General features: G+C 41.2%; 1 protein-coding gene across 1 annotated transcript in view; it reads right to left on the bottom strand.

The window, feature by feature from the left end:
• Positions 1-640: 640 nt before the first annotated feature.
• The window catches only part of ift56 (intraflagellar transport 56), a 13,996-nt gene continuing 2,426 nt past the window's right edge, over positions 641-12,210 (bottom strand). Inside the window, exons 4-17 of the mRNA XM_062996547.1 lie at positions 10,343-10,457; positions 10,194-10,243; positions 9,509-9,654; positions 7,549-7,720; positions 5,082-5,259; positions 4,732-4,787; positions 4,250-4,303; positions 3,934-3,997; positions 3,344-3,432; positions 2,641-2,724; positions 2,402-2,471; positions 1,883-1,989; positions 1,393-1,526; positions 641-1,114 (exon numbers count right to left, since the gene is read on the bottom strand). Coding sequence (XP_062852617.1) covers positions 1,003-1,114; positions 1,393-1,526; positions 1,883-1,989; positions 2,402-2,471; positions 2,641-2,724; positions 3,344-3,432; positions 3,934-3,997; positions 4,250-4,303; positions 4,732-4,787; positions 5,082-5,259; positions 7,549-7,720; positions 9,509-9,654; positions 10,194-10,243; positions 10,343-10,457 — 1,431 coding nt within the window. The 3' untranslated portion in view covers positions 641-1,002. The remainder of the gene's footprint in view (positions 1,115-1,392; positions 1,527-1,882; positions 1,990-2,401; positions 2,472-2,640; positions 2,725-3,343; positions 3,433-3,933; positions 3,998-4,249; positions 4,304-4,731; positions 4,788-5,081; positions 5,260-7,548; positions 7,721-9,508; positions 9,655-10,193; positions 10,244-10,342; positions 10,458-12,210) is intronic.

Here is a 12,210-nt window from a genome sequence, read left to right as displayed (position 1 = left end):
TGTTGCTGATCAGCACTGTAAGATTTGTGTGGGTTTGGTTCGAATAAATCAGGAGTTTTCTTAGTGTGAAGCTCTCGTGTCTTTGGCTCAACACAATGCAGATGTTGCACTAATGTACAGAAACAGAACCCATGTGTTCTTTCCAAATAAAGACATTAAAAGAATTGAGCACCGGGGTGGCACAGTGGTCTAACATACTAACCCACCACTGGAGAGTGTTCAAGCTTTTGAGTCTTAGTGGATGTCACAGAGGGTGCAGGTGCTAACCTCAGCCAGTGTGGAAGTGGTGCAAGCAGCAAACATATTGTAGCATGGAACTGGAAATGATTCAATTTGACAGAAAATTGGGGGAAAAGCCTGAAATCACCTTCTTTATATTTACATTTACATTTTCAGCATTTAGCAGACGCTCTTATCCAGAGCGACTTACAGAAGTGCTTCTATAGTGAACATTTCATTCATCAAGTTTAGGTAAACAACAGTCGAAGAACACAAATCTGCTAAAACCTGATATCTTGTATCTGATAACCTGATATCTTTATAAATAAAAGCTCATGCATGGGAAGTTGTTTCAAGATTAAAACACTTGGTGCCCATAGAAGGGGGTTAATGGCTAAAAACATGAAAAAGGTCTGTCATATTAAGTGCTGTTACACCCTGCAAAAGTATTTTTATTTCTCCACATTACAGATAATTTGTTTACTTAGGCTGATGACCTGAATCATATTTATAATTATTTAAAACATCAAAAGATTAACACATTTATTAATAAATCTTATATCATTTATTTTCAGTATATCAGTAACAATTCTTACAGTTCTGCCTGACAAAAGATGAATATATATATTTTTTTGTTTTATTTACAAAATATTTGTGCTTTATGTTTATAGAAAGCCATCTGTGGACTAAACAAGTGGACATGTATGAAAATACAGAATGAGTTCTACACAATAATAATATTTCATATAAAACAGGAGGTTATGATGAGTGAGTGCTGCAGTATCAGAGAGCCACTCGGTTATCTTTAGCCCATTTCTTCATGATTCGGATGATGTACTCGACCTGAGGATTCCCCGTACTGCGCAACATGGGCAACACCTCCTTCAAACTCTCTCTAGAAAGAAGAAAAAAAGTACCAAATCACACAGCATTCATCAGAAACATTCCCTTTTAATAACGATAAAATCAAAATAACTAAATCCAAAAATATGAGCAGTAACATATAAAAGCACTTTAGTTTTTATCACTGAACATATTTTAGGTGTGAATCTCGACATTTACACATTCGGTTTCTGAACTCTGTAGTTATAAACAAAGGAGAAATCAGTCACTACAAACGTAAAACATTCCTGCTTGAGGAATAAGATATTAAGATAAAGTAAAATGTTGAACCTGGGTTCCCGTCCTGCCAGGATGAGTTGAAAGATTCCCACACAGGCGCCCCGTTTTCCCTCCCAGTACTCCGGGTTCGGATCCAAACGCTCCAGCACATCAAAAGCCTTCGCTGAGTAGTAAAACTGTCCCATCTGATCATCACCACAAACACACAATTAATGATTACATTTATATTAATTCACAACACTACATCACTACTATTTTCGGGCTGTTGAGTAATCACGATCTTTAGTTCTACTGGCAACACATCTCTCATGAAAGTTAAATTAACATCAGCAGACTCAAAATGTAACTGAAATAAAATATTATAATAAGTGTGATTATTTTAAGATGAAGTTTGCATGTTCTCCCTGTGACTGTGTGGGTTTCCTTCGGGTGCTCTGGTTTCCTCCCACAAGTTCAAAGACATGCAGTCAGGCCATTTGGATATGGCAGTGGTAAAACAGACAATAAATAAATGAATGAATGATTCTAATAAATCTTAGACCTTGTAACAATCATTTGCGAGGAGCTGCAGGAGGCTGAAGGAATCGGCTGAAGTTTCCATTTTCAGATAAAGTTCCCACGCCAGCCGAGCTTTCTGATTCATAATATCTAATAAAGAGAATAAACTCAGTACAGATCGGTACACTGCAGCCCTAAAATCAATACTTCAAAATACTTCAAATAATACAACAAATTAATCACTGTATTATATACCGTACAGAGAGTATTCACACGCGTGCATTTGACTGTGTAGTGGATTTGATTTTGAACGGATAGAATAACAGCTGTTAGGAGTTTTCCACAAATTAATTAAAAATGAAAAACTGAATTCAGTTCATCTACAAGGATCCACATTTCTTTGTGGTGGGCTCGCTTAATAAGCCGCTGTGCCTCCCAAGCTGTAGTGTATAAATTGTATTATCCTTCCTTTTTTCTTCATATATTAATCTGTTGTGGTTTAAGAAACTCATAAAAAATGAATACAGATAAAATAATAAAAAAGAAAATGATGAAAACATACAGCAGCGGGCGAGCCAGCTCAGATACACGTAGTCATTCCTGATCTTCTCATTCTGAATAAGCAGGAACACCTGAACACACACACACACAATGATGTCATTCTGATTCAGTCTGTCTGTACATTTATCATTAATATAATCATTCCTAATGACAACAACCCCCATGTACCTGATGACTGTGTGTGTGTGTGTGTGTGTGTGTGTGTGTGTGTGTGTGTGTGTTTGTGTGAAGGATACACACCTCTTCAGCCTCTTTATAGTTTCCTAGAGCACCTTTAGCCTGAGCGTAGTTAAAGTTAAACGTGTCGTCTGTGTAGAAGTAACTCTGTAACATAATGATAAAAATTATTAATTCATTCATCTCAGAAAGCACCATGGATTGCGGACAGGAATATACTCTAGAACCAATGTTCCCAGCAATAACTTGGACTGAGACTGGGAAGAAGATACCAAACTCGCAGCCCCGAACAGATGCAAGGTTTAAGGCCATGTCCCCAGGACCATGGTGCTGTGCGGCACTCAACACTACCCGCAGGTGCAGAATGCTCTCAGGGTCTAGTAAATACAGTAGTGGGCAAGAACTACCTGCACCCAGAAGCACCAAGCTCCTGTTTTATAGGGTTTTATAGATTTCTACACAGATGAATGATTTTTTTCAGACACAGCAGCAGAACTTCCCACTTTTAATGTCTAAATTCAAACTTTTATTCAGTTGTGTTGTGTGAAATTAGCTCCAAACCTTCGATTCAGATTAATCAACTCTTTAGGAGTCAGCTCACAGCCTTCATACTTAATGTATTTAATCCCTTCTAGGAACTTCAAATGTAAAAGAATTGAGACAGCCTTAGTGCCCCCCTCATCATCCCTCTTAATGTGCCCCTCAGTGCCCCTCTCAGTTTGAACACACATGATGCCTCTGCTGATTGATATACAAAAAGTCAAACCTTTACAGAGTTGAGGTAGATGAGAACATCTTCAAACTGTTTGAGCAGGAAGAAGCAGGAGGCCATGCACTGTCGACCTGGGATGGTGTCTAACACACACACACACACAGAAAAATGAAACGTCAAATTGTTCCCCACATCAGGCCTAATGCATGCTTAATGCATTTTCTATTTTGTTTAGCATTTTCCCTCATTACACTTATGTACTCCACCATATACATGTCTGCCAAGCTAGGTGATGCACCATCTGGCCTTGTCTAAGATGTTAACAGCTGTGTCTGTTGAGAGCCCAACCAGGCTGATGAGCTAGCATGTTAGACCCCTGAGCCGCCTGAGCAACTCAATGCTTTTTAATGTGCTAAAATATGCCATCAGATTCTTCATACCATATACCACCATATGTATCATTTTTCAGCAAATCTGCAATAAGCTCTGGGACTCACGGCTACAAATGGATTTGAAATCTACAGAACACTTTCCTAATGTGAATAAGTGATGAAACGTTTCCTCATCAATGTGCTTACACACACAGAATCAGAGCAGTGTGTTTATTCAGTCTTAATGCTGGTGTTGGCATAAGATGACGTTACCACATTCACTAGCTGAACCTCCAACCAGCTGGAAAAACTGCTGTGCTATCTTCAGATGATCCCTCTGTAACGAGAACACACACAAGAGCTGTACAGTGCTAATTTGTGACATGACCTTTTAAACCAAATTGCTTTTTGCAAATCTGCTGTGCTGAAAATACACTACATGACCAACAGTATGATCTGGGATGAACTTAGTAAAATAGATTCAGGTATAAAATAGCCCCAACAGCACTTGCTCAGGAAAGTGTAGTCTGAATACATTTATTCTGTAATGTTTATTCGCTTAGCTGGCTTTTGAACAGAAACGACTCACCGATCCGATTTCCTGTCCGAGTGCAGCGTTCACCACTCCTTTAAGGATGTACTCCTAAAACACATGGTACACACACTTAATCACACAAACAATACCTTATTTGTACCTTCCCTAACTGAAACACCTCTGCTGCTGGCACCAGCACCACCCTGGTCGAGGAGACCCACAGAATATCACACACCCCCTTTAGTCCACCACTGACCGGTTAAAAGAAGAGGTGATGGCTTTACAGGGCTGTGTGCTAGTCTGCAAATCTCCTCGACCAACAATAATGTTATGCATGAAGAGTAGTTTGACTATGCAGAGGGAAGACTGGGCATTTCTAAAAAAAGGTTTCCAACCTTTTTTCATTTCCTCTTTTCTACTCTACAGCTCTACAGAAAACTCTTTACTGTGACCCTCAGTGGAACTGGATTTCTGGCTTCATTCACGGTAAAAAAGAGAACCAAACAGCGGATAACAAATTACTAGTGATGAAGTACCTGAGGGGTGGTGGGCTCCAGATCTTTGATGAGATTATACGCTTCCTGAACATCATCTAGGAAGAAAAGTGTAGAAAACAAGTAAATCTCATGGGCCCAGACGTCACTCTGACAAAATTTCCGAAGAAAGATTTAAGTTGTTGGGAGTTTGTGTGGGGTCTGGATTAAGTTTTTTAGAGGGCTTATTGGCCCTGGCTTACATCTGTGCTGGAATTCAGTGCTGTTAATAGCCAACAGTTTCCCCTAGTTATCTTAGCAATTACAGATGTTTCACAAGGCTAAAATATACACTAGAGGAAAATATTTCTTAATTATGTGTAATAAATTGTTGAACATGTTAAAAGCAGAACCTTGTCGTAGGTAGTAGATGACCAGGTTGAGGCGAGCCTCTGAGATAACATCGATGAGAGGAGGGAGAACCTGTAGCGCTCCTTCACCTCCCCGAAACACCACCAGATTGTGTCGGATCAGTTCTTTAGCAAACTCAAACGAGCTGGAGGAGATATCCATCAGGTTCTTCAGCTCAGCCTGAAGAAAAACAGAGCGTGCACACTGAAAAGAGATGATCTGTTTATTTATTTACCTTACTGATTTATCTTGATCATGGCTTTGATGGGTCTCTGTGACTTGAAAGTGCTTGGTGCAAGACAGGACTGGGTCTGTCTCAGGGCATCACAAACTCATACATTCTTTTACACACTCACACACATATGGGTAAGTTATAGCAGCCATTTGTCTTCTGCATGTTTTTTAAAGGTGGAAGGAAACCAGTGTAGCTGGAGAAACCCACATTGACAGTTATGGATGAGCAGAAACACTTGCACTTGCATCATCCTGGGAAAAGATCTCAATAAACCTAGATAACAATCAATCTTTTTCAGTAAGCTTGTTTACAGAACTCTTATTACTGAAGTTAATGATGTCATGTGGGTGTGTACAGGTACACTAATATAGATCACACTAAATATAATATAGTTTCATAAAGAAATTTGTGGGGAGCCTTAAACAACACAAGAACATTCAGCCTTTACTCCCACTGACACTCCTGCCTGATTGAACAACTGACACTCGAACCCAGGTCACCGTCACAGTGTTCGATTCCTTTCCTGCTTGTAATGCACAATGTCTTGGGAACAGATCATATTCACGTAGTGATTGATAGGTAATGGCCACTATATATATATATATATATATATATATATACAGTGTATCACAAAAGTGAGTACACCCCTCACATTTCTGCAGATATTTTATTATATCTTTTCATGGGACAACACTATAGAAATAAAACTTGGATATAACTTAGAGTAGTCAGTGTACAACTTGTATAGCAGTGTAGATTTACTGTCTTCTGAAAATAACTCAACACACAGCCATTAATGTCTAAATAGCTGCAACATAAGTGAGTACACCCCACAGTGAACATGTCCAAATTGTGCCCAAAGTGTCAATATTTTTTGTGACCACCATTATTATCCAGCACTGCCTTAACCCTCCTGGGCATGGAATTCACCAGAGCTGCACAGGTTGCTACTGGAATCCTCTTCCACTCCTCCATGATGACATCACGGAGCTGGTGGATGTTAGACACCTTGAACTCCTCCACCTTCCACTTGAGGATGCGCCACAGGTGCTCAATTGGGTTTAGTCCATCACCTTTACCTTCAGCTTCCTCAGCAAGGCAGTTGTCATCTTGGAGGTTGTGTTTGGGGTCGTTATCCTGTTGGAAAACTGGAGTTTTCGAAGGGAGGGGATCATGCTCTGTTTCAGAATGTCACAGTACATGTTGGAATTCATGTTTCCCTCAATGAACTGCAGCTCCCCAGTGCCAGCAACACTCATGCAGCCCAAGACCATGATGCTACCACCACCATGCTTGACTGTAGGCAAGATACAGTTGTCTTGGTACTTCTCACCAGGGCGCCGCCACACATGCTGGACACCATCTGAGCCAAACAAGTTTATCTTGGTCTCGTCAGACCACAGGGCATTCCAGTAATCCATGTTCTTGGACTGCTTGTCTTCAGCAAACTGTTTGCTGGCTTTCTTGTGCGTCAGCTTCCTTCTGGGATGACGACCATGCAGACCGAGTTGATGCAGTGTGCGGCGTATGGTCTGAGCACTGACAGGCTGACCTCCCACGTCTTCAACCTCTGCAGCAATGCTGGCAGCACTCAAGTGTCTATTTTTTAAAGCCAACCTCTGGATATGACGCCGAACACGTGGACTCAACTTCTTTGGTCGACCCTGGCGAAGCCTATTCCGAGTGGAACCTGTCCTGGAAAACCGCTGTATGACCTTGGCCACCATGCTGTAGCTCAGTTTCAGGGTGTTAGCAATCTTCTTATAGCCCAGGCCATCTTTGTGGAGAGCAACAATTCTATTTCTCACATCCTCAGAGAGTTCTTTGCCATGAGGTGCCATGTTGAATATCCAGTGGCCAGTATGAGAGAATTGTACCCAAAACACCAAATTTAACAGCCCTGCTCCCCATTTACACCTGGGACCTTGACACATGACACCAGGGAGGGACAACGACACATTTGGGCACAATTTGGACATGTTCACTGTGGGGTGTACTCACTTATGTTGCCAGCTATTTAGACATTAATGGCTGTGTGTTGAGTTATTTTCAGAAGACAGTAAATCTACACTGCTATACAAGCTGTACACTGACTACTCTAAGTTATATCCAAGTTTCATGTCTATAGTGTTGTCCCATGAAAAGATATAATGAAATATTTGCAGAAATGTGAGGGGTGTACTCACTTTTGTGATACACTGTATGTGTGTGTGTGTGTGTGTGTGTGTGTGTACCTCAGCAGCTTTGCCATTGTACAGTCTGAAGTGGTTACAGGCTTTGAGGTTGAGGGCGATAGTAGAATCAGGGACGCTCTGGAGATACACGGCCAAAACTTCCTGAGATACATCATAATAATCCAGTTTATAATAGCATAGCGCTACATACACGTTCAGCGCCAGGAACTCCCTACTCACACACACACACACACACACACACACACACACACACACACACACACACACACACACACACACACACACACACACACACAGAAAGAGAGAAAAATCACAATATTTATTTGTCTTCAGGCTAGTTGATGCTGCTGTTCAGACAGATGCATAAAAGTGCTTCATCTACAGTAAGGGCGAGGCACTACATCAGCTGTACATGAGGGCAGATGCAGTGTCCCAAACCACATAGTACAGTGATAAGCAGTATACACAATCAGTACATGGTAGTGTAACTCAATTGGAAGACTAGTAATACAGTAGGATGGGATTTGGGACAGAGCCTCAGAAGAAGCAACTTGATGTGAGTTTTTGCCCCTGAACAGTGCAGTTACCCTACAGTTAGTAGAGCTAAGAGAAATTAAGCAGGAAATCGGTAGCTCATGTTTTGGTACATTACAGTACATTAAGCTTTTGTACTTAAATCAGGAGTTTAGAATGTGCGCTCAGATGGAGCAGCGCTCTAACACGCTAACACACCACTGCGGATAGTCTGGACTCTCTAGAACAGGGGTGTCAAACTCATTTTCACCGAGGGCCACATCAGCATTATGGTGGCCCTCGAAGGGCTGATTGTAACGTATCCTGCTGTGATTGCAGTCACATTGCTGTTTTTCTTGGAGGCTGAATTCTGCATTTATATTGTTCTACTTTACCACAGACACGGCCTCATAACACAAGAGACGCACCGGTTTCTCTTCCTGAAGCACAAACTTGTTTTCACTTAAATTTCCTCCTCATGCTTAATTTTCTTACTTATCTTCTTGTACATTTTAGGATCATGTGTAAATATGTGTAACATCATCTACTGACGGGATGTGTCACTTTGCAGGTCACAAAATCAGCCTGCATTTTGAAAGATGCAGTTTATTTAGGATTTTACAGTGTATTTTTAAGACAATCATTCTGTCCTCACTAATAGTTTATCCCCCTTTCTCAGCTAGACAAACAGACAGACAGACAGACAGACAGACAGACAGACAGACAGCTCTCTTCAGAATACAGTCGGTTTATTTGCTTGCCAGCTGTGTGCATCAAACTGAAGTAAAAATACAAACAATAAAAACAATAAATAACTTACTACAGTAAAAGCACACAGCTGTAGTCAAGTGTTACATCTGGTACAATATGAGATTTAACCAAACGTAAAATAACGAGTTAAAATTTTGTGTAAAGTTACTAATTGCTATAGTAACGGTAACAACAGTATTTAATTAAGGTAAATTTGTAACTAAAGCGCTGTGATATACTCACTAAACATTTACTAACAACTGAGAATATAAACGCCACTACTTACAGACAATGCTTGGGTATTATATTGCAATATAATTATTTGTATTTATTTATTATTGTTTACATTACTGACTACGCTACTCCGCGTTCTTTTGCAGTAAAAGTCACATGGCTTCTTAGAGAAGGTTAAAGTTAGTTGCCATGACTACGATGTCACGTTGTCTCTTAAAGGCGCAGGAGCGCATTAAATTATAAGCGCGTCTCTGTAACGACTCGAACCATCACAACAATCATACAGTCGTTTAAGCTCTCGCGGGCCGGATCAAATGACGCGGAGGGTCGGATCTGGCCCGCGGGCCGTGAGTTTGACACCCCTGTTCTAGAACATACTTTTAATAACAACTTTACTGAATCCAAAATGCAAAAGAATATGATTTGCACTATTGGCCACCTAGGACTTTTGAAGGAGTAAACCTCTTGTATGTCAAATGTGCTGTGTGATGATGTGCTGTACCTGTTCTGCAGGAGAATTCGTTTGTAAATGTCGATGGCTTCCTGATAGTGAGATCTCATGTAATGGATGGAGGCCAGACTTAGCTGATCCTCTGTCACGTCCTCCAGATCCTGGTGGAACCCCATCAGCTTCTTCTCATCACCAAACTGCACTCAAAGCACAGAGACACAATATTAAACATTATATCTTGTTCATATTGTTACTAAATTTTTTAATACATTATTATTCCCATATCTTTTTATCTCCTTTTAACTCAACAATTCTGGATATACTCAATTCCCCCAGGTACTCTGGCAACCTCTCATTATTTAATACCTAAACTCCAGGTTTACACACAACACATTAACCTACATTTACATTTTCAGCATTTAGCAGACGCTTTTATCCAAAGCGACTTACACAATGAGCTGAAGACGATGAGCAATGGAGGGTTAAGGGCCTTGCTCAGGGACCCAACAGTGGCAACTTGGTGGTGGCGGGGCTTGAACCGGCAACCTTCTGTTTACTAGTCCAGTACCTTAACCACTGAGCTGTCACTGCCCTACCCATGACAAATAGTGTTGAATGAAGACTATTTACTGCAGTACTCACAATTGTAAATGATTTTCAGTAGAACGCTGCAGTTAATGTATAAATGTTTTACTGCCATTAATATTAAAACATCTTTTTGGCCCTGGCTACAGACCTTGTGTGCTAGGTGAAACAGAAGCCGGTTCTGCAGCTGACTCTTAGGACCTGAAATATAAAAAGAGATAAGAATTGATTTGTGTTTCATGATGAAACAAAGGATGAGACAAAGGATCAATCTCTACTGAATCTAATAATTACTCAGACCTTTGAGAGCCGTATCTTCTGCTTCTTTATAGAGGCCAAGGAAAAACAGAGCGCAGCCCAGATACACCCAAACATCAGTGGGGCAGTCAGGGTTCAGAGTCAGCCTTTTATATTCCTGTTATAGTAAATACACGCACACACACATTTACATACACATATAACACGCACAGTATTATAAAGACACACATGTACAGTGTATCACAAAAGTGAGTACACCCCTCACATTTCTGCAGATATTTAAGTATATCTTTTCATGGGACAACACTGACAAAATGACACTTTGACACAATGAAAAGTAGTCTGTGTACAGCTTATATAACAGTGTAAATTTATTCTTCCCTCAAAATAACTCAATATACAGCCATTAATGTCTAAACCACTGGCAACAAAAGTGAGTACACCCCTTAGTGAAAGTTCCTGAAGTGTCAATATTTTGTGTGGCCACCATTATTTCCCAGAACTGCCTTAACTCTCCTGGGCATGGAGTTTACCAGAGCTTCACAGGTTGCCACTGGAATGCTTTTCCACTCCTCCATGACGACATCACGGAGCTGGCGGATATTCGAGACTTTGCGCTCCTCCACCTTCCGCTTGAGGATGCCCCAAAGATGTTCTATTGGGTTTAGGTCTGGAGACATGCTTGGCCAGTCCATCACCTTTACCCTCAGCCTCTTCAATAAAGCAGTGGTCGTCTTAGAGGTGTGTTTGGGGTCATTATCATGCTGGAACACTGCCCTGCGACCCAGTTTCCGGAGGGAGGGGATCATGCTCTGCTCAGTATTTCACAGTACATATTGGAGTTCATGTGTCCCTCAATGAAATGTAACTCCCCAACACCTGCTGCACTCATGCAGCCCCAGACCATGGCATTCCCACCACCATGCTTGACTGTAGGCATGACACACTTATCTTTGTACTCCTCACCTGATTGCCGCCACACATGCTTGAGACCATCTGAACCAAACAAATTAATCTTGGTCTCATCAGACCATAGGACATGGTTCCAGTTATCCATGTCCTTTGTTGACATGTCTTCAGCAAACTGTTTGCGGGCTTTCTTGTGTAGAGACTTCAGAAGAGGCTTCCTTCTGGGGTGACAGCCATGCAGACCAATTTGATGTAGTGTGCGGCGTATGGTCTGAGCACTGACAGGCTGACCCCGCACCTTTTCAATCTCTGCAGCAATGCTGACAGCACTTCTGCGCCTATCTTTCAAAAACAGCAGTTGGATGTGACGCTGAGCACGTGCACTCAGCTTCTTTGGATGACCAACGCGAGGTCTGTTCTGAGTGGACCCTGCTCTTTTAAAACGCTGGATGATCTTGGCCACTGTGCTGCAGCTCAGTTTCAGGGTGTTGGCAGTCTTCTTGTAGCCTTGGCCATCTTCATGTAGCGCAACAATTCGTCTTTTAAGATCCTCAGAGAGTTCTTTGCCATGAGTTGCCATGTTGGAACTTTCAGTGACCAGTATGAGAGAGTGTGAGAGCTGTACTACTAAATTGAACACACCTGCTCCCTATGCACACCTGAGACCTAGTTACACTAACAAATCACATGACATTTTGGAGGGAAAATGACAAGCAGTGCTCAATTTGGACATTTAGGGGTGTAGTCTCTTAGGGGTGTACTCACTTTTGTTGCCGGTGGTTTAGACATTAATGGCTGTATATTGAGTTATTTTGAGGGAAGAATAAATTTACACTGTTATATAAGCTGCACACAGACTACTTTTCATTGTGTCAAAGTGTCATTTTGTCAGTGTTGTCCCATGAAAAGATATACTTAAATATCTGCAGAAATGTGAGGGGTGTACTCACTTTTGTGATACACTGTATATAATACACATACATACATACATGTGAGCACAC

The sequence above is a fragment of the Trichomycterus rosablanca genome, chromosome 6 (assembly GCF_030014385.1).
Source record: "Trichomycterus rosablanca isolate fTriRos1 chromosome 6, fTriRos1.hap1, whole genome shotgun sequence".
NCBI classification, from domain to species: domain Eukaryota; kingdom Metazoa; phylum Chordata; class Actinopteri; order Siluriformes; family Trichomycteridae; genus Trichomycterus; species Trichomycterus rosablanca.
The sequence above is the reverse complement of the archived record's forward strand: the minus strand, read 5'-3'. Positions and strand labels throughout refer to the sequence as shown.